Source organism: Nerophis lumbriciformis, linkage group LG11, assembly GCF_033978685.3.
Source record: "Nerophis lumbriciformis linkage group LG11, RoL_Nlum_v2.1, whole genome shotgun sequence".
Taxonomy (NCBI): domain Eukaryota; kingdom Metazoa; phylum Chordata; class Actinopteri; order Syngnathiformes; family Syngnathidae; genus Nerophis; species Nerophis lumbriciformis.
The window spans coordinates 1,521,838-1,545,000 of record NC_084558.2 but is presented as its reverse complement, the minus strand read 5'-3'; the positions used below and the strand labels follow the sequence as shown (position 1 = coordinate 1,545,000).

The 23,163-nt window shown below is 40.7% G+C and overlaps 1 protein-coding gene across 2 annotated transcripts in view; it reads right to left on the bottom strand.

Annotated features, from left to right (window-relative positions):
* The window catches only part of LOC133610947 (transient receptor potential cation channel subfamily M member 4-like), a 47,201-nt gene that overhangs the window by 23,293 nt on the left and 745 nt on the right, over positions 1–23,163 (bottom strand). The window contains exons 2-16 of one of the 2 annotated variants that reach the window (XM_061967730.2): positions 18,941–19,002; positions 18,679–18,856; positions 17,864–18,044; positions 17,253–17,422; positions 16,959–17,136; positions 16,568–16,632; positions 15,615–15,848; positions 11,663–11,765; positions 11,466–11,587; positions 11,114–11,392; positions 10,928–11,029; positions 10,726–10,854; positions 8,599–8,728; positions 6,799–6,944; positions 4,855–4,967 (exon numbers count right to left, since the gene is read on the bottom strand). In XM_061967730.2, coding sequence (XP_061823714.1) covers positions 4,855–4,967; positions 6,799–6,944; positions 8,599–8,728; positions 10,726–10,854; positions 10,928–11,029; positions 11,114–11,392; positions 11,466–11,587; positions 11,663–11,765; positions 15,615–15,848; positions 16,568–16,632; positions 16,959–17,136; positions 17,253–17,422; positions 17,864–18,044; positions 18,679–18,856; positions 18,941–19,002 — 2,192 coding nt within the window. Of the gene's footprint in view, positions 1–4,854; positions 4,968–6,798; positions 6,945–8,598; positions 8,729–10,725; positions 10,855–10,927; positions 11,393–11,465; positions 11,588–11,662; positions 11,766–15,614; positions 15,849–16,567; positions 16,633–16,958; positions 17,137–17,252; positions 17,423–17,863; positions 18,045–18,678; positions 18,857–18,940; positions 19,003–23,163 lie in introns of both variants that reach the window. The other variant, XM_061967728.2, reaches the window with a different exon arrangement.

Sequence of the window (23,163 nt, the reverse complement as noted above, 5' to 3'; positions counted from 1 at the left end):
CCTCAGTAGAAACATTTAAGTCCCATCTTAAAACTCATTTGTATACTCTAGCCTTTAAATAGCCCCCCTGTTAGACCAGTTGATCTGCCGTTTCTTTTCTTTTCTCCTCTGCTCCCCTTTTCCTTGAGGGGGGGGGGCACAGGTCCGGTGACCATGGATGAAGTGCTGGCTGTCCAGAGTCGGGACCCGGGGTGGACCGCTCGCCTGTGCATCAGCTGGGAACATCTCTGCGCTGCTGACCCGTCTCCGCTCGGGATGGTGTCCTGCTGGCCCCACTATGGACTGGACTCTTACTATTATGTTGGATCCACTATGGACTGGACTCTCACAATATTATGTCAGACCCACTCGACATCCATTGCTTTCGGTCTCCCCTAGAGGGGGGGGGGGTTACCCACATATGCGGTCCTCTCCAAGGTTTCTCATAGTCATTCACATCGACGTCCCACTGGGGTGAGTTTTTCCTTGCCCGTATGTGGGCTTTGTACCGAGGATGTCGTTGTGGCTTGTGCAGCCCTTTGAGACACTTGTGATTTAGGGCTATATAAATAAAGATTGATTGATTGATTGATTGATGTTGAATGTGACATTTACGCGTCCTGTGATTGGATACCCACCGGGACCGTTAGCGGATGAATTTGAGAACACATACAGTTGACAGACAGTTGCGATAGCCAATCAGATCACAAGTTGTTGACAGTAGCCTATCTAAGTAGCTTGATGTTAACAAGACTTTGATTGGATACTCACTTGTTATTCCAAAGTGAGTATCCATTCACAAGTTTCAATTTAGCAGGAAGTGTTGCGCCATAACCAGACCGGGTTAGCAGAGAAGGAGAGCAAAACATTGATTAGCTGGCAGATATATATTTGCAAGGCCATTTTCAAGAAGGATATTTAGAAAGAGAAACTACATCTTGTGAGACGATGTCGACCAACCCCGGAAGCGAGCTCAGCTGTTCTGGCGATGGAATGGAAAAATGCTCGCCATTTCCACTCGAATCAGCCGACGACGAGGGATACCACTGGCCTTCCTTTTTTCCTTTTTTTTTCCCCTCACCCCACAACCCCCCCACCCCAACCCCCATTGTTTACCTGTATCTCACCTTTTTTGTAAGGGGCGCCGGAAGTTGGCAGACCCGTCAGCGATCCTGTTCTGTCTCCCTGTAATGTTTGTCTGATCTTGAATGGGATTGTGCTGAAAATTTTAATTTCCCCTCGAGGATTAATAAAGTATTTCTGATTCTGATTATACGGCGTTCTAACAAATTGTGAGTTCAAATATTTATTTTTTTCACTTTTAATATGTTTTTTGCAGTTTTAACTTTGACAGTACCACATAAGATATGTTTTAATTCCTGATACGGGTTAATTGATTTTTAAATGTGCCAGAAAATAACTCGTTTTGTACATTGTTGAGGCTATTCAATGCCCAGTAGGGCATAAATGTGTTCCTGTACAGTATTTCTCTAGCAATGGTCATGTGGTGACATAAATGATGGTATTTTGAGAGGTAATTATTGAAGTCGGACATCACTGAAGGCCTGGGTGGGAAACGCACGGCCCGCCACTGCATTACACCCAGTTTGACCAGTAACACGGTGTTGGAATATTTACCGTATTTTCCGCACTATAAGGCGCACCTAAAAACCACAAATTTTCTCAAAAGCTGACAGTGCGCCTTATAATCCGGTGCGCCTTATATATGGGTTAATATTAATATTAATTTTCATAAAGTTTAGGTCTCGCAACTACGGTAAACAGCCGCCATCTTTTTTCCCCGTAGAAGAAGCGCGCGGTGCATGCTGGGATATGTGACGTTTCATTTCCATTTGTGTGTTTATGTAAAGACCCCAAAATGGCTCCTATTAAGTGTGTTGTCTGTCTAATTATAAATAATGCAGACGAGGCGTGTTAACTGAGTTCTCAACGTTTACTCACAGCGTGCTCATAACCACATTCTAACTCCCAGCATACAACAACGCTTCTCAGGGCTACCGCGCATGCTCGTCACTATCGTTGCATGCTGGGTAGTGTAGTTGTTATATTTGCTAGCTCATAACATCACATTTAGAGACACGCTTACGCGCTTAATTCAATACTCGCCGTCATTCCGGGTGGATTGACAAAAGACCTCCAGCCGCTAGATATTGGTGTCAACAGAGCATTCGAAGCTAGACTGCTAACTGCGTGGGAACAGTGGATGACAGAAGGCGAACACACGTGACGTTCACCAAGACAGGGAGACAGCGCCGGACGACATACGCCAACATCTGCCAATGGATCGTAAATGCCTGGGCAGATATTTCGGTCACAACTGTGGTCCGAGCTTTCCGGAAGGCAGGATTCACAGAACTGCTGGACAACAGCGACACTGACTCCGATTACTTCGACGAGACGGAGCCGGCCATTTTGGATCCCACATTCGCCCAACTTTTCAATTCGGACACCGTAGGAGAAGAATTCGAGGGATTTATGAATGAAGAATAACTTCAGAAAGTGAGCGTTATGTTTATTTTGTGTGTTGTGACATTAACGTTCGAGCAACATTATGTTGCTATTGCTCTGCACTATTTTGAATTTTACTATGTTTGTGATTGCACATTTGCGTACAGTTTGGGAGTGAACAGAGTTGTTAGAACGCTGGTTTTTAATATATTATTAAAGTTTGACTGACCTATCTGACTGTTTTTTTGACATTCCTTTAGCGCAGTTAGATGCGGTTTACAACACGGGGCGGCTTATAGGTGGACAAAGTTTTGAAATATGCCGTTCATTGAAGGCGCGGCTTATAACCCAGGGCGCCTTATGGTGCGGAAAATACGGTAAGTGATTCTTTGGCGTACCGCTAGATGGAGCCAGTTTGAGAAACACTACATTAGACAATGGTCAATAACTTTTAGACAATTAGTTGCAGTCTTTTTTATTAGATTGTTTCTGTCTAAAAAGGTCTGTACTAAATTTAAAGGGGACTTATGATGAATTCTGTCTTTCTAACATAAATGTTAAGCAATATGCGAAAGCATCATATTATGAGGTTCATGCATTTTGCCGTAAACTTGCACACAGTTTTGGATGCCTCTGATCGCAGGGTTTTAGAGTTCGGCTACGTCACAACATCACAGTGAGGTGCACATACTTAAATGGGTTATACTTGTATAGTGCGTTTCTACATTCAAGGTACTCAAAGCGCTTTGACACTATTTCCACATTCATTCACCCATCCATTCACACAGTGATGGCGGTGGCTGCCGTGCAAGACCCTAACCACGATTCATCGGGAGCAAGGGTGAAGTGTCTTGCCCAAGGACACAACGGGCGTGACTAGGATGGCGGGAGCTGGGATCGAACCTGGAACCCTCAGGTTGCTTTATCATCCGAGCCACGCCGTCCCCACTTATTTGGACATTACGTCAAGCTCTCAGCCAGAGGGGGAGGATCTCCTCTCCCTCTGCTTCAGGCTATGAGGAAACACAAATAGTTAGGATCAAGTATTATTTCCATCTAATCGTGGCATGTGCGTAATAACACAGATGTGCAACACGCAGTGACTTAATAGCCCCTAAAAGCAGCTCTTTTTATTCGGAGTCTGAATCGATCAGCAAGTGTGCATGTGTAATTAATGTTTTGACCGAGTGAATCTATATAATGTTTATACATTTTTGACCGTGTCTGGAAAAAAATAGCGATGACAACTTCAAGATATATATTTAAACAGTGTACATTTTCAAAAGATAAATTATGGTACTTTTGGAGAATATGGGGTGTGGTTTCATTTGCAATCTGGGAACGCTTTCAGAATCTAACATCTTATAGACAAACTAAATAAAATGGTTATGTGGAGCAAAATTTACACCAAAACCAATCCAATACATATTATCTGGGCCACAATGAAGTGTTTTAAACGTTGATTAAAATCATCATAAGTCCCAATATCGGTATTATGTGATCGCTGTCAACAGTTTTCAGCTAAGTTAATGCACATGTTTTGGCTTTATTGGACTGCAATTTTTAATGCTGTGTCTTTAGTAAATGGCAAAAAGATTGAGCCAAATCCTCTAAGCAGACTATTTGGAGTAACACCTCAGTCAGCTATCCTTAGCAAATCCTAAAAGAATCTTGTAGCATTCACTACTTTGTTGGCTAGAAGACTCATTTTGTTAAATTGGAAGGCAACAGCGCCTCTTTGCCACACCCACTGGATTAATGATGTTTTGTTTTTTCTTAAACTGGAGAAAATTAGGCTGGCATTGAACGGTTGTTCTGTGAAGTTTCAGGAAGTATGGGGAGGTTTCCTAAAACATGTAAAAGAGAGTTATCTCAAATTTAACCCCGATTGAAAAGTAATTGAAAAGTAGACAATTGACGAGCCCTTTGTCTGTTTTTTTGTATTGCTGCACCGTGTTGGGGACATTCCACAGTGCAATTGTCTCTGGCTTCATGTCAATATTTTCCCATATATATTTGACTGATGCATGTTTTTTTTTTCTATATTATTATGTTGTTTTTATTTTATAAATAATTTTTGTGGGTTAATTGTTTGGGGGAGAAAAAAATAACATTTTACATGTGTTTAATTGTATTTCTGGACTGTATATGTCAAAAATCCAACAAACAAATGTTTGAAAAAAATATTAATTATAGGTCCCCTTCTATGGTTATTCAGCTAAACAGCCCAAAGTTACATTGTGTGTTTTTTCTGTTGTAAGAAATTTCAAGTCAATCTAACAGCACCTTCACATGGAAAAAATGTTAATTTTTTTGAGTGCAGCTGTGTTTGTAAGATACTTTAAATCATATAAATGCTTAAGAAGCTATGGAGTATCAGAGACAAGTATAGAGAACTGATGTTACCTGAAGGAAATCAATTTGGTGTAGCAGAGAATGGGGCAGAAGAAGGTGAGGATGTGTTTCCACACCTTTGTGTTCCTCTTCATGTCGCCCCACCAGATCTGGGACAACAGAGACTGCAGGGGAAGAAATACTCCATTCACTACATGCTATGTCACATGTGTCAAACTCAAGGATCCGGGGCCATACTTGGCCCGTCACATCATTTTATGTGGCCTGCAAAAGCCTAGAATTATTGTGCGTCAACTTCATCTTTATTGTTGAATGTAGTTCATTTTGACAGAAATAATTGCTTATTTAAATATTATACAACTAAATATTCCAAGCATCTGTTGTGATATATATCACATATATATATATCACATACATACACACACACACACACACACACACACACATATATATATATCACATACACACACATGTATATATATATATCACATACATACATATATATATATATATATCACATACATACAATAATATATATCACATATATATATATATATATATATATATATATATATGTGTGTGTGTGGGGAAAAAAATCACAAGACTATTTCATCTCTACAGGCCTGTTTCATGAGGGGGGTACCCTCAATCGTCAGGAGATTTTAATGGGAGCATTCGCATACCATGGTTTATATAGGGCACAGAGTGGGTGGGTACAGGCTGGCCTAGGGGCGTGGTGATTGGCTCATGTGTTACCTAGAAGATGTTTCCGTCTATGGCGGCATGTTGTTACAATTTCGCTGCGCTTGTTGAGGGATGACAGGTCTGGACGGTAGATGATAAACAGTTTCTCTTTCAAGCATAGGTTGCATCTTTTATTACCACTATTGTAAGGTGTGCTGGATGCAAGAATTTGCCATGTTATTGAATATTCAACATTATTGTCTTTGAGGTCCCAAATGTGTTTGCTGAGTTCTGTGGTATTTCGCAGGTTTTTGTTCCTGAAAGAAGCCTTGTGGTTGTTCCATCTGGTTTTGAATTCACCCTCGGTTAATCCTACATATGTGTCGGATGTGTTAATGTCCTTGCGTATTACCTTACACCTTACAATAGTGGTAATAAAAGATGCAACCTATGCTTGAAAGAGAAACTGTTTATCATCTACCGTCCAGACCTGTCATCCCTCAACAAGCGCAGCGAAATTGTAACAACATGCCGCCATAGACGGAAACATCTCCTAGGTAACACATGAGCCAATCACCACGCCCCTAGGCCAGCCTGTACCCACCCACTCTGTGCCCTATATAAACCATGGTATGCGAATGCTCCCATTAAAATCTCCTGACGATTGAGGGTACCCCCCTCATGAAACAGGCCTGTAGAGATGAAATAGTCTTGTGATTTTTTTCCCCACACATACATATATTGCGCTCTACTACGGTATCGAGCACTATTTTTTGGATAACCTTATTAAGACATATATATATATATATATATATATACACACACATATATAAATATATATATATATATATCACATACATACATATATACATATATATATCACATACATATATCACATACATACATATATATATCACATACATACATATACACACACACACACATACATACACATACATACATACATATATATATATACAAACATACATACATACACACACACACACACACACACACACACACACACACACACATACATACATATATACACATATGCTTGTCAACTTAACTTCTAATTAAAATAAATAAGTAAGTCATCCATCAGTTTGTTAGCAAAATATAATGAAATGCATAGGCAGTTGCGTAATAATATCATGAGGTAATTATACATTTGTATTCATACATATTCACTATTTATTTTAAGTGGCCCTCTGAAGGCTACAATACCTGCGATGTGGTGCTCAATGAAAACGGGTTTGACACCCCTGTGCTAAGTCATGTGCTCGTTTGAGGGTGAGCTAAGTGACCCACCTGCACTCCGTCATTGCTGAAGAAAAGCCGAGCGTCTGCACCCATTCCCATCTGGAGGCAGGTGGTGCCGCCCCACACCGGAGATTTGCGGATCAGGAGGGTGAAGGATCGACTCTCGTTGCTGCGGTAACAAGAGCTGAAGACGTCTGGAATTTAGAAAGAAAACATGAGATATGAAAGCAACTTCTACAGTATCTCACAAAATTGTGTGTGCCACTTACATTTAAGACACCGTTTTGTTACAGCATATCTTCTCAAGAGACAATCAAAATTGGGCATCCTTTAGAGTAGTTAGTGTACAGCAGTTTACTGTATTGAAGATGAGCCATTATTGTTTAAACGTGTCTAAAAGGGGTCTAAACGGCAGACATTTATCGATGAAAATAACGAAAAGCTGCTGATGGTGTGTTTGACAGAAAAGCAGCTAGAAGTAGATCATGTAAAAGTCCACTCTCCAAGGTGAAGACTGTACATAATACTTTATAAAACAACTGTAGTTGTTAGTGTATTTCATAATATTGGATACATTTTATCCATCCATCCATCCATCCATTTTCTACCGCTTATTCCCTTCGGGGTCGCGGGCGGTGCTGGAGCCTATCTCAGCTACAATCGGGCGGAAGGCGGTGAACACCCTGGACAAGTCGCCACCTCATCGCAGGGCCAACACAGATAGACAGACAACATTCACACTCACATTCACACACTAGGGCCAATTTAGTGTTGCCAATCAACCTATCCCCAGGTGCATGTCTTTGGAGGTGGGAGGAAGCCGGAGTACCCGGAGGGAACCCACGCAGTCATGGGGAGAACATGCAAACTCCACACAGAAAGATCCCGAGGCCGGGATTGAACTCACGACTACTCAGGACCTTCGTATTGTGAGGCAGACGCACTAACCCCTCTTCCACCGTGCTGCCGTATCAATTTTATATAATAACTAATATTTAAAAGTTTTTATTTTTTAAAAGGCATGGTTACTGGTAAAATGTTGATATTTTGAGGGCCAAGCATCAATTAAATGTATCTTAAAATCATTTCAATGGGTGACCTTGCTTTGAGATACAAGTGTTTTGAGTTAAAGGGGACCTAAAATGCAAACCAACTTTTATCAGTTATTGGTACCTATTTTTGTGTATTTGGGATCTGCATAAGTCTGGGAAATTTTCAAATAAAACAATAAAGGAATTGCAGAGATATTTATAAAAACAATCTTGCCTGCCACCATACTTCCTCCAAACAAACCGTTTGGAATTTGCACAACCTGTGACGTTTTTCCCAAGTGTGACGTCAGCAGATATCTCCATACATGACAGAAATTTACCTGAAGTGATTAGCGCGAGCCCGCCAATGTAGTCCGACTTTGTAGTCAATAAGCTCCTTCTTTTTCTCTATCCTTTTGTTGTGGGACTGACTGGCTCTGACATGCACATGCATACTCCGCTGTTACCATTTCTGATACAAAGTAGCGTACAGTTCAAATTTATATCTGTATAATATCTTATATCTGCTATGGAAGCGCTAAAAACTACAACATGGATGACGGTGAGAAGACGCAGTCGAAGTAGAAGCGCGTAAATAGGACCTGAAGATCCTGAAGAGACGGTCAGAAAGTGGCTTAAAAACGGTCTGTAAAACATAATTATGCAAAATTTTGACCAAAGAACCGTTACATGTTACGTAGACCACAATTAAGTGTTTTAAATGTATAAAAAGAAATCATAATGTGACCCCTTTAAGAGCTCTGTCACATACCAATTATGCTAGTCAGTAGTGGTATTTCTGTACAATTAGCCCTACCGTGTGCCAGGTTCTCAAATTTCTGGGCCAACTCTTTCATGGAAAGTTTGGTTTCAGTCTCAATTTCCAGTTTGGAAAGCACCCTCAGCATCTTGCATCCACTCAGAGCACTCAGCACGGGCTCTCCTGCCTGGAAGAAAAACAAATGATTAGTTTGAGGCGGGTAAACGTATGGGTCATATCCCGCCATATGCCAGTGTGTGCAGTAGAGATGCGCGGTTTGCGGGCACAACCGCGGAGTCCGCGGATTATCCGCGGATCGGGCGGATGAAATTTAAAAAAATAAGATTTTATCCGCGTGCGGGTCGGGTCGGGCGGATTAATTAGATATATATATATATATTTTATTTTTTTATTTTATTTTTTGCGGGTGGCAATTAAACCAATTCGGAAATATATATACATAGTTAAATGTTGTTACCCACATACGAAAAACGAGCAGGCACCTGCTGCATATGCCACAACAGAAGAAAAAAAAAGAAAAGAGATGGACACTTTTACGGAGCGGAGAAGGGACGCCTCGCCGGGGTCCGGGACCGAGGCCCCTTCCCCCGAGAGGGCCCCACCGGGAGCCGTAGCTGAGGCGATCCGCGAGAAGGGCCCGACGCACGTCCAGGGTCACTACCGCGCCCACCGCACCGACACCCCCGCCTCGTCCGCCTTCGCCGCGGCCGGCGTCACGCGCAGCAGGTAAGCAGCTTACCTGCCCGCCACCCCCGTGGCCGGGGGCTCGTAACATGGGTCACTCCGCGCGCTCCGCCCGCGCAGCTTACCTGCCCGCCACCCCTGTTGCCGGGGGCGCGTAACAGGGGTCACTCCGCGCGCAGTGCGCTCACGAAAGGGGTGGGGCTCACCCTGGTTGATATAGAGAGCAGGACGGTGGCCATGGAAGTCGGAACCCGCTAAGGAGTGTGTAACAACCCACCTGCCGAATCAACTAGCCCTGAAAATGGATGGCGCTGGAGCGTGGGCCCATATCTGGCCGTCGCCTAAAATTCACATTTCTATCACAATTATCATACTGTAAACATGGTAAGCTAACTTCATTAAAATTAATAGTCCTGTCAATAGCATGGAATTACAATTCAAATGTAGTTTTTTTGTAAGCCTTTCAAAAGAATTCAAAATATGAAAAATTAATGAAAATTAATTTAAGCCAACAGACACTTGAAAAGTGGCACATCACATCTCTAATGTAATCATTTGAACTTTTCAACAGAAATAGCACTGCAAAAATATTAAGGACATACTTCTGTATTTTGGTAGTTATGCTGTCAACATTTAACAAGATTTATTCAACTTGGACTTGAAAGCATAAATAGTATAAACACTTTTAACAGTATGTCGTGCTGTGAAATACAGCAGACAGGATTGCGCACCAAACACGAGGCAAGGCCAAAGCGCATGCAGGTGCAGGAGAAGAAAGGACTTCTTTCATTTAAGGTTTGTGGTAAACCATCAAATTCATTCGTTAAAAGGACTCTATAGTAATATAAAGCGAATTTTTCTGGACATTATCATGCAATAAAAGTTTATTTTTGGGACCGCGATCACCGCGTAATGATTTTTAAAGGTTGCATTACAAACATGTAACTGTCCCATGTGATCAGCCAGTGCGATTGGAAGTCCATGCTCAATTATTGCCTCCGTAAATAAAACTTTGGCATTTATCACATCCAAAGAATCTGTTTGGGCGACGAAAAACGTTGAAAGTTTTCCACTTGTATCGCTAGCAACGGCATTAGACTTGTGTTTTTTTGTCCCAAAGTGGTCTTTTACATCGCTAATTCCTCCGTGTCCGATCGAAAAATCTTGTCTGCACAAGGTGCAATTCGCGTAGTTTTCACCCTTTTTTTTTTTTAATTAATGAAAAACCGTATTTTTTATCACTGCACCCGTAACCCGGAATAGGTTGATGAAAACCGTACGAATTACGGGAAAACCGGAGTAGTTGGCAGGTGCCTCACTAATGCCTTGCATCGTCTATATTAGATATACCGGGCGGATGGCGGGCGGATGCAGTTCTGAACAAACGTGACATCGGGTGGATGCCGGATGGTTGACGACTTTCTGATGCGGTTGCGGATGAAATATTTGCCTATCCGCGCATCTCTAGTGTGCAGATACCATCTCCCAGAAGAAAGTTGCCATCTCGCTGCGGTTCTGGAGGACAGCCCAGATGAAGAGCGAAGCCCAGGGATAGAAGCAGCGTTTCTCTCGATACAAACAATCTCCACGCAGCAGCTTACTGGCACGCTACACAGAAAGCTTGATGATGACATTTAAGGATAATGCACACTAACACACATAATGGGGAGATTAACAGTACCTTCATTGCCTTCCTCTTGGATGTGATCTGTTCCAATCCCAAGACATCAAAATAGAAAGGCTGGCAGACGTCCCCCAACAGCAGTTCAAGCACTCTCGACACCTGAGGAAAAAAAGAATAATTCATAAAACAATAGTATGAACACATTTCCAGAAGCTGTTCTTTTTTCTTTTTTTTTTTTAAAACCTCAAAAAGGCTCAGCGCTGTCGCCGGTCCACTTTGGATGCTCTCAGCAGCAACTTTGTGAGGAGAATCCTGCGAGTGCGGTGAACGAAGTCGCTCCACTAGGTGGCGCTGGAGTAGATGGTAGAGAAGCGTCCCATCAGCCACTGATCTGTAGAGGCTTTCCAGCCTGCCGTAGGTCAAGTAGTCCACAATGTTAAGGCCATTCTCGGTGAAGAGGCGCACAAACTGAGGCTTGTCGTTGATCAAGGCGTCTGTCATGGAGTCCTCCAAGTCTTCATACTGTTGGATTGGTGGTATTGTAGGTGCAACAATAATAACACAAAGCATCAGTGTTTGTGTCTATTCCTCTCACCCTCCACTGGATGTCTCCATTGAAGAGTTCACTCTTAGCGATGTCCACCCTGTTCCACGTGACCGCCAGCTTCAGCTCTTCATTATACGGGCTGTGCTCCACTGACACGCGCTGCTTAGTTGCTGTGCACACACAATATATTGATACTGGAAACATGGCAAATGTCCTAACAGACGGATTAAATATTTGTACCCTACCTCGCACTAGAGCTTTGAGCAGGACTGTGTCAAATTCATTGGGACCCTCCTGCTCTCCATGGTAGATGGTGATCAGGTCTTTGTTGTTGTAGATGCTCAAAGCCTGGGGAGTGCAAAAAATATTGTACATAGAATAGAATTATATTGTATAGTCAGGATTCATTTTTGAGGGCAAAATGCAAAGACATACATGTTGTAAAGTGCAGCTAAACAGACATTTCATCTCAAAGAGTAAGGACAAGGCAGGGTAGCAAAATAACTGATGCGCAACTACCCGCAGTGGTACAGCACCTAAATGATTCATGTTTCCATTTCTAACATCAAATGTTGTGCAGGATACTAAAATAACCGGTGAATACTGCATTTTTGACAGCCTTACAGTGTATCTAAAGGGTGAAGCACAAAAAACATTCCAATTTCACATTCATAATCCTAGAAGTGGGTAAATGGTACCAAATCAACTATTTATTTTTGGCATCCTCACCAACCGCAGAAACATGATGCTTACAGAATGAAATTTGACACACTGCATGTTTACTTTTCTAATGTTAAAAGTTGTGAATGACACTGTTCTCCTTTCAAAGAAATGTCAATGGGGTATCAACCTACACACACACAAGACTTATAACAGTACCAAAGGGTTGGATTTAGAAACCTTGTACTTGTGTATTTTGAGAGTCAAAAGTTGCACAGGGTTCTAAAATACCCAAACACTGTGGTGAGTTTTACTACCCTTACCAACCACAGAAACACGGCGTCTGAAGAATGAACTTTTACATTTCTACTGTCAAAAATTGAAAAGGGTAGCAAAATAGCCGATAGGTAGTGTACTAAGAAAAAAATTAAATGGACTCTCCATCTCTGTACGCAAAAATTGCACATTAAAATAAATATTGAACACCTTGAAGTGCAGTTTTCCCCACTTACAAAAACTTGGTTAGGTGGTTGGTTTTTGTCGTCTTTTTTTGTTGTTGCCATCATTTTTTGTTGTTGCCATCAGCATGAGACTTTAAACTGTTTTTAGCTTTTAACTTTTTGAACTGTTTTTAACTTTTAAACTGTTTTTATCTAACAAACTGTTCTTAGGGTAATTTATATTTGCTTTTTAAATGTGTATTTTTATTTCTGTTTTAAATGTTATTTTTTAGTCTGTCCTTTGCCTCCATTTCTTTGTGGTGTACAGCCCTTTGTTTTTCAACTGTGCTTGTCTTAAAAGGGCTTTATAAATAAAGTTGGTATGGTATGGTATTTTCCAACAAATTGTGCCTACTAGCTCGATTATCTTTGTCTTTCGGTTTAAAGCCGAAATATTGACAGGACATTTGGCTTTGCGATCAACTTTTTTCCTTTTAATTTCTGTTACTTTGCGGTACTTCTCACTAGCGAGTCGTGACTAGTGAGGCTCTCTGTTCATGCATCCCGTGTGTATGTCGCACCTCTAGATTGCAGATGACTGACAAAAATTGGATAAACTCGGGCTAGAACTATCAATTATTTCAATAAACGAGTAATCTATTAATTATTTTGTTCAAATAATCGAGTAATCAGATAAAACACACTCTACAGCCTTCAATAAGGAAAATAGTTTAAATAAAAATGTTCTGCCTTCCATTACCATAATTCTTTTTTTCTGAACAAATGCACATAATCAACATTGAAATTGCACTTTTAGCATGTGAGCACTGATTAAAAAATTATTAAGAAAGTAAAAGAACACAAAAACTGCTGTTGGCCGCTACACAGATCAGGGAACCCACACAGCACCGCTCTAATTTGCGTTGTATTGCAGCGTCGGTGCGGAAACTATGTCCGAGTATTTTAAAGTTACAAGAATTCCATACAGTTTGGATTTTATAATTTTTTATTACATTTATTAGCATTATTGTATCATTATACGATACAATCAACAGAATATAATTTAAAGCTGTTAATTGTAATGTAAATTTATACGATGAATCTTTACAGCTACAGAATAAACGCGCTCAGGTGCTAAGAGCAATGCACAGAGTGAACCATCTTGCACCCTGTTTGAAAGCAAAAGACTAAAGATACAAAAATACACACTACAGTCGTGGTCAAAAGTTTACATACACTTGTGAAGGACATAATGTCATTGCTGTTTTGAGTTCCCAATAATTTCTACAACTCTTATTTTTTTGTGATAGAGTGATTGGAGCACATACTTGTTGGTCACAAAAAACATTCATGAAGTTTGGTTCTTTTATGAATTTATTATGTGACCAAATCTGCTGGGTCAAAAGTATACATACAGCAATGTTAATATTTGGTTACATGTCCCTTGGCAAGTTTCACTGCAATAAGGAGCTTTTGGTAGCCATCCACAAGCTTCTGGCGAGCTTTTGGTTGAATTGTTGACCACTCCTCTTGACAAAATTGGTGCAGTGCAGCTAAATTTGTTGTTTTTCTGACATGGACTTGTTTCTTCAGCATTGTCCACACGTTTAAGTCAGGACTTTGGGAAGGCCATTCTAAAATCTTAATTTGAGCCTGATTTAGCCATTTCTTTACCACCTTTGACGTGTGTTTGCTTGCCAGAAGCTTGTGGATGGCTACCAAAAGCGCCTTATTGCAGTGAAACTTGCCAAGGGACATGTAAGCAAATATTAACATTGTTGTATGTATACTTTTGACCCAGCAGATTTGGTCACATTTTCAGTAGACCCATAATAAATTCATAAAAGAACCAAACTTCATGAATGTGTTTTGTGACCAACAAGTATGTGCTCCAATCACTCTATCACAAAAAAATAAGAGTTGTAGAAAGTTTTGGAAACTCAAGACAGCCATGACATTATGTTCTTTACAAGTGTATGTAAACTTTTGATCTCAACTGTGTGTGTTATATATATATATATATATATATATATATATATATAAAATATAATGGATAATTAGTCATTTATATAATTGGATACTAAGAGTATATGAACGTTTGACTTCTACCTTGTTTACTTCCGTGACAACCTCAAAGTTTTGTAATCAATTAGAAATATTAAGCAGCTAAAATGCGCCAAATATGGATAAGTGTGGAGAGTGTTTTACCTTTTTCCGATCATGCCTTGTAATTTTGTATTTTTTTATGGTACATTGACGTTATTCATAATGTCCACAAAGTACAGTGAGCAGATTGTGTTGTGTGTGACCACGTCGGTTGACAGTTTGTGATGGTTGGATTTTTATTTTTTGCACCATGACTAGGGAAGGTTGTTTGAATTGGGTCACATAGTTTTATGCTGCGAATGCTTTCTTTTACAGCATAATTAACGGTCATTGATGTGCATTAAGCATTATGTCCACTGAAAAGCAACAAAAGATCAGCATTAAAATCATCAAACTATCAAAATGTATCCAACCTCCCTGAAGGTAAGATTCCCTCTTAACTCATAACGTCTCGCAGGCCAAATTGAGGACATCAGCAGGCTGCATTTGGCCCACGAGTTGTGATTTAGACATCCCTGCTTTAACCCTTTAAGTGGATGGTGCACCCCGCAATTTGTCACGTTTCAGGTAAGCCACGACAGATGGGGCTATATGCACCCCCGTCCTACTGTGGTATATTCTCAGTTATCTGAGCGAATCTGGGTGCTTGTTGGCCATTCTTAGCAGCCACTGAAATGTCCTTGTACTCAGTGAAAGTCTTACAGGAGGAATACAATCTAAGGGGGGGGTCATTGTATGAAGAGGGACATTCTTGGCAAACTGCCTTGTCTGTTATGAAATATCCCGTCCGTGCAACCATAGAATTTTAAGCCCAGGGGCATTAAATTAAAGGTCAACCTAAAATCTGAGATCATGTGCTGTATATTATATTAAGATAATGTATTATGTCCAGGCCCAGTAACTACACCCTTACGGCTGGGCCCTACTCCTTTCCTGGATGTCAAAAACAGAGAACAAATTTTTTTTTTCTCCTGCCTTTCTTTGCACTTACACGCTCAACAAGTTTGTCCGTCTCCACTTCAGAGGGGAAGTATTTCCGAACCCGTTCTGCAACTCTGTCTTTCAGGTCCATGCTGGGAGTAGCTTCAGCATCACCCTCACAGGAGGACTGGGCGACTGGCGCTGATGACAGATTCACCAGGACGTCGCTCAGGAAGTCGGCCATGCCTCCTGAGCCCGCCAGCACCAACCAAGGCATGGAGTTCTTCAGCGACAGATCAACTCTCTGGTGCGAAAGGAAGGATTTGTTGGGGAAGTGGACCTCTCAATAAAGTGATGCCAGACGGTTTAGACCAGTGCTTCTCAAATAGTGGGGTGGGCCCCTCTGAGGGGACACGGTGCAATGCCAGTGACCCCGGTGAACATGCTTTATCAGTATCATGCTTCAAACCCTACTTCCAAAAGATGTGCACTACAAAACGTGCTAATTGCAGCCATTAATACTGACTTCCTTATTTTTATTTATAAAAATCTGTTGCATTCATTTTTGTTTTGTAGGTTAAAGTTTTTTTATATTTTATCTCGACTTAATGCTGCTGATCAATTTTAATTAATTATTATTTATTATGCTTTATTTTATTTTTCAGTATCAAATAGCTCAAGTCGGTCAAAAAATGTTTATATTTTAAATTAAAAAAAATTATTTTTTATTTACGGCAAATTGATGCACATTAAAACTTTTCTGTTAGAATAAAAAATATTAATAATGTTAATCAAGTTATTCTTTGCTGTAAGTTGATTTATATTTCTTTCTTTTTTAATCTTTGTTTTCTTTAATGTTAAAAAGGATACAATGTTATGCAGAGGTGTACCTATAACAATTCAATAGACAAATGATAATATTTATATTTGCAGCAGACGGGGGGAATGTTTTCTTCTTTGTAGGGGGGGCAAGCGTAACAGAAAATAATTGAGAAGCACTGGTTTAGACAATGGAGGCCTTACCTCCAGCAGGCTGGCACCACCTGAAACCAGCATGCATAGAACAGGGATGTCGATGCTTCCACTGCCTAAAAACAGAAGAAAAAAAAAATTAAAAGGAATGCAAGAGTTTAAGCTTTTTGATAACTGAAGCCTGCTTGGCTTTACATGTTGAGGAGCGATGCATGCTTGGACATGCAATGGCTGTCATGCACATACCAAAAAGAAAGCCCTCAGGCATTCAAAACAAAGCATAGCATCAGGCTGCAAGATCCATTCTCTCTTAATTCAGGTTATGTCGGTATAAAAAACTACATGGGGAAAGCGGACAATGGAGGCAGCAGACCTTCAGCTGACCGATTGAATGAAAAGTCAGGAGCACACAATGAGCTCTATTCAAAGCAAAAGTCGTTACCCCAAATGCCCGTGCGCTGGTGGGAGATGTAGTCCTCCATTTTGGCTCTGAAGCCCGTCTCTCCACCTCTGCGTCCCACACTCCCGTCATCCACCAGCAGGAAGGCCTGGTAGTTGTTATCCAGGCAGCAAGAGTCCCGGCTCATGTTTTGGATGTGATACTTGGCAGGAAAACTGCCCTGCAAGAAGGAGAATCAAGGGAAAGCTTTAAAGCTGTGATCGATGGTTAAGGGCCTGAACTATGCCTCATTAGCAAAAGTATTGGGACATCTACAGGGAGTGAGGGGAGTACAACCTGCGGATTGACCAGCTGCTGCCGGTTGTGAACGAACCCCCAGGGAGCGACCCCCAGTGCCACCACCTTGTTAAGGGAGACAGAGGACGCTGCGGTGGCGTGATCCCTCACCGCCTCTCCGACGCAACGCCCGACCCCTTCTCGGAGACCCGCTGTCAGAATCCAAGCTCCTGCCGCACAACAAAAAAAAGTCACGCTGCATTCCGTAATAAGGCAGGGGGAAATTAACTACAACACACAGCAGCCATGTTTGTTGTTCCCAAGTATATCAATAGCACCCCGAGTGTGCGGTTTGAACACACAGTGTGAGAGCGTCTTATTATCTTAGCTTTGATCTGAGGCCTTAGAGAGGAAAAGCCTGGAAAAATGACCTCAGATGGCAGGAGAACACCGTGTGCCACCTGCACTTGGCAAACTAGTCAGGAAGGCGAGGCCATTGTCGTTCCAAATAAGGATCACATCTCCAAGGAGCCTCACTGTTTTTTTTAAATAGCTTTCATTGCACGAACTTTTGCATGTTCACAAACATTTTCCCATGACTTTTACAAATATTTGAAAATATACAGGTAGCTTTGATGCATCAGTGCAGCAGAAATGTTTTGTGTGTTCACCTGTGCTTTGTGAGGCTTTGACCAGTCCCTGCCTGAGCACCTCACGCACCCACGTCTTCACCTTCGTCCTGCCTTCTCCTCCCACTACGGAGACCACCAGGTTAGGTGCAGGCAGATCCCAGTGGGCTGTCATTAAGGTGTAGACCATAGACGGGGGTGTGTCCCATGACAGACGCAAGAACTGTAGAGGGACAAAAAAAACAATAATAATCTAGACAAGTTATGAGGTAGCATATTTCCTGTAATTGTTTTCATTTATTTACCTAAACTGCAAAGACGACTGGTGAAAATAAATGCAATAGTTTGATATTTTAACTTTGATTATTGGAGTGCATGAGACAGTGGAAAGGTAAATGTTGCTTCTTAATCACATGGTCATGTATTACCAAGTATATTGCACAACACAGCAGCAGCAGAACCAGTGTTGTAATAGCAGTAAAGTGCACGATCAGCATTAATACTGCAAATAAGTCAATTGTAAACAACAGCGCTGCAAGTATAACACGCATGGGTGTCACACCAACAGCTGAGTAGCAACATTTTAAATCACATGCAGATGTAAATGAAGCTGCTGCTCCTGCCATATTGTTGCATTTGTAAAAAAAATTTAAAAAAATACATCAGGAGGTTGCCCACAGCCACAGCTGTTAATGTCAATGTATTCTGACTCAAAACTAATTATAGACCCCTATGGGAGACTGTAATCAATTGAATTGAGGCATTAATTAGAGCATTTACGGTGTGTAACCCTGCAATATGTTCCCCCTAAAATGGCCGATAAAGTGTTTTATTAAGTATTCATCAAAATGACCCACATAGCTGTGTCTCTTGCTGGACCCTGCAAACTGCAACTCTCCGAAGGCATCCGTCGGGCACTCAGAGGAGTGCTGGGCACTGTCCCAACGGTTGACAATGGCGGTGCTGAAAAAGTCTCCGAGAGCCACAGAGGCATGGGTGTCCCTCGTCCCCCCACACTGACAGAGAGCGCCATTACTAAGAAAGATGGAGAAGTACAATGTCAATGCACACAGCATGATGAAGCGCTGATTTGGGGCAGTGCTACTAATTTTACAGTACCTGAAAGAATCTTCTACAAAGGTGGAACAAATTCTTTTTTTGATAATTTTGGGGATCCAGCTCTGTAAAATAAAGACAATTTTTTACATTTGAAAACAGATTGAACATGTAATCTGAGCATGATAGAGCAAATAAGGCCACGGTACTTTGGAAACTCTGCTGAAATGTTGTAATGTTGACTTTAGCACAGTACATAAAAAATAGCTGCTATTACACTGGTGAGACATGCAGGGTTGAAACACTGGACTGTGACTTCTGGCAAGGTGCTGCAGTTGGCCCCTTTGTGTGTGTGTATGTGCAGCGAGTGTGAAGGCTTGCCATGTGTGTGAGTGTTAACCCCTGCGAGGTCCTTTAAATTCACTCATAATTGATGCTAATGGCAAAAAAATATCAGCTTTGTAAAAACTGCAGTACTTTGTATTAAATATTACAATTTTATTTATACTTTATTCAAGTTAATCTTTAAAAATTACATTTCAGCCTAAAATACACGTATTAAACGGTATTAGTTTTTGTATAGAACAAATCAGAAAATAACATCCATAAAGAACAGGTCAAGGAGTATTTGCTTATTATTATCATGATCAAGTCCTGGAATGTGTCAAAAATTACCAGCAACATTGATTTATATGCATTTTTTTAAGTGTTGGACTAAAAAAAAAAACTCAAAAAAGTCCTCAGAACAAAAAATGTCAGGGTCCCAAAAAACTGCTGCAAAAATATTATTTTGTAATATCAATATTATAATATCAATAATATGTTAATATTTTTATTTCCATTTTAAACATGTCAATGTACCCCGCCTTCCGCCCGATTGTAGCTGAGATAGGCTCCAGCGCCCCCCGCGACCCCAAAGGGAATAAGCGGTAGAAAAATGGATGGATGGAATATTTTTATGTTGTTCTTTTATCATTGCTTATTTTTACATAATACAGTACACCCTTCTAATCATCACAAGAGGCACACGGTTGTCTTTTCAATACAGCAGAAAGATATTGGATAGATATTCTCTTTGTAGCAAAGCTTTTAGTTAATGCACCTTTTAACCACACATTTTTTTGTATTTTTATTTTTGTCCAGTCCAGTTTTTCAGGCAAATCGTATTGTTGATGTTGATGCCCATATCGGCTGTACAAATGTATTTTACAAAAGAGAAGTGTGGTATACTTCTCTTGTTGCCTTATTTGTATTTGACTTTATTAAATGTTTTTATATTATCATTTGGTGCAGCCGGGCCGGAGCAGGAGGGGATAGATAGAGAAAAAAAGGAAGACAGAGGGGGAAATTGTGGGGACAAGAGGGGGATTAGACAGAGAGACAAAAACAACAACAGCAAACACAACAATAACAACAACATCAGCAAATACATTATGTACAAATATGATAGTAAAAGTGAAAGCAAAGAAGCAGTTAGTGAATTAAATAATAATACAGAAATGACAATGAACATGATTACACTACAAATGGAGCAATACAAATACCAATAGAAATAGCACTATTGATCATAAATAATAATCATTTACCTCTATTATCAACAATACAATTGTTCAAATGCAACTATACATATAGGTAATGATTACTTGAAATACAAAAGAAAGCAGATAAATGGAGGGGAAGAAAGAGAAGTCAGCTATATTTACCTTGTAGATTGTTATAGTAACTATCATTTTTAATCCACTTTGTATCCTTTTTATGATTTTGCCCCTGTTTTAAATGTAATTGTTTTTTTACTTGGCCTATGTTTTGTACAGCACTTTGTGATTTTATCTGTGAAAAGCACTTCATAAATCACATTTACTTACCGGTACTTACTTATTCTTAAGTGTACAGCTCTGGTAATGGGTACATTCGCACCCACCTGTACAAATGTACTTCAAAATGTAACAATCAAAATAAATATGACTTTTTTTTGTTTACTAGGGCATGCATATATAATATGCATTAGTTTGACCATTTAAAATCAACGATAATAAAAAGGAGATGCTTGGAAATAGCATAAAAATGCCCCAAAAACTTGGAAAAACGCGATTGATAGCGTTACTTTTTAGTGTAACCATCATGAGTGTTCTGTTCAGGTATATTTCTTTTATATTTTGATAAATCATCATATGCATGGCAGCTCCCGCCATCAGTGTGTGAATGGGTGAATGTGGAAATAGTGTCAAAGCGCTTTGAGTACCTTGAAGGTAGAAAAGCGCTATACAAGTATAACCCATTTATCATTTATCATTTATGTATTACTAAATTTAGATAGCTATTGGTCAATCTTTAAGCTGTGTGTATTTGATTTCAGTTTGCTTTTGACATCTTATTTAAATGGTAAATGGGTTATACTTGTATAGCGCTTTTCTACCTTCCAGGTACTCAAAGCGCTTTGACACTATTTCCACATTCACACACACATTCACACACTGATGGCGGGAGCTGCCATGCAAGGCCCTAACCACGACCCATCAGGAGCAAGGGTGACGTGTCTTGCTCAAGGACACAACGGACGTGACGAGGTTGGTAGAAGGTGGGGATTGAACCAGGAACCCTCAGATTGCTGGCACGGCCACTCTCCCAACTATGCATGCCGTGATTTAAAATTTTAATTGAAACTTTTACAACCTTGTGTTGCGCTCATGATGGCGTAACCAAACTATATTTCATTAATGAAATTATTATTTTGAATATTTATTCCCTTTTTTACATTTAGTATATTTAAATATACTGTGTTGTATGCTTTTTTTTCTTTTTGGAACATGTACTATACATATAATACAATAAAGCCCCATATAAAATTATGTTTCTAGCAATACTTAAATTTTGCCTTTGAAAGTAACACTCCAATGTCCATTAGTGGAGCTGTACACTAAAGCAGTGTTTTTCAACCACTGTGCCGCGGCACACTAGTGTGCCGTGAGACACAGTCTGGTGTGCCGTGGGAGATTATCTAATTTCACCTATTTGGGTTAAACATATTTCAAACCAGTAATTATAGTCTGCAAATGATGTGTTGTTGTTGAGTGTTGAGCTAATTGCTTTGTAGATGTCGGAAACAGTGGGAGGCAGGGTGCAGGTAAAAAAGTGTCTGATGCTTAAACCAAAAATAAACAAAAAGTGAGTGACCCTAAAAAAAGGCATTGAGGCTTAAGGAAGGCTATGCAGAACAAAACTAAAACTGAACTGGCTACAAAGTAAACAAAAACAGAATACTGGATGACAGCAAAGACTTACAGCGTGTGGAGCAGACGGCGTCCACAAAGTACATCAGTACATGACATGACAATCAACACCAAAATAGGAGCGCAAGACAAGAACTAAAACACTACACACAGGGAAACAGCAAAAAAGTCCAAATAAGTCAGGGTGTGATGTGACAGGTGGTGACAGTAAAACTCATTTGTATACTCTAGCCTTTAAATAGCCCCCCTGTTAGACCAGTTGATCTGCCGTTTCTTTTCTTTTCTCCTCTGCTCCCCTTTTCCTTGGGGGGGGGGGGGGGGGGCACAGGTCCGGTGGCCATGGATGAAGTGCTGGCTGTCCAGAGTCGGGACCCGGGGTGGACCGCTCGCCTGTGCATCGGCTGGGAACATCTCTGCGCTGCTGACCCGTCTCCGCTCGGGATGGTGTCCTGCTGGCCCCACTATGGACTGGACTCGTACTATTATGTTGGATCCACTATGGACTGGACTCTCACAATATTATGTCAGACCCACTCGACATCCATTGCTTTCGGTCTCCCCTAGAGGGGGGGGGGGGTTACCCACATATGCGGTCCTCTCCAAGGTTTCTCATAGTCATTCACATCGACGTCCCACTGGGGTGAGTTTTTCCTTGCCCGTATGTGGGCTTTGTACCGAGGATGTCGTTGTGGCTTGTGCAGCCCTTTGAGACACTTGTGATTTAGGGCTATATAAATAAAGATTGATTGATTGATTGATTGACAGTACACCTACTTTGAGACAAGAGCTATAGTGATGCATGCTTGGTTATGGTTTAAAGTCATATCCAACAATTGCGACAACGACTTTTCTGAGTTTCGTTTTTTAATGATTTCTGCTGGTGGTGTGCCTCCGCATTTTTTCAAAGCAAAAAAATGTGCCTTGGCTCAAAAAAGGTTGAAAAACACTGCACTAAAGGAAACAATAACAAACAAGTGACATAAGGGCCGCGTTCCATTTAGTTGCTCCAGATAGTCCTATTCGGGAAGAGCGTTCCCCTACAGCAGGTCAGAGCTG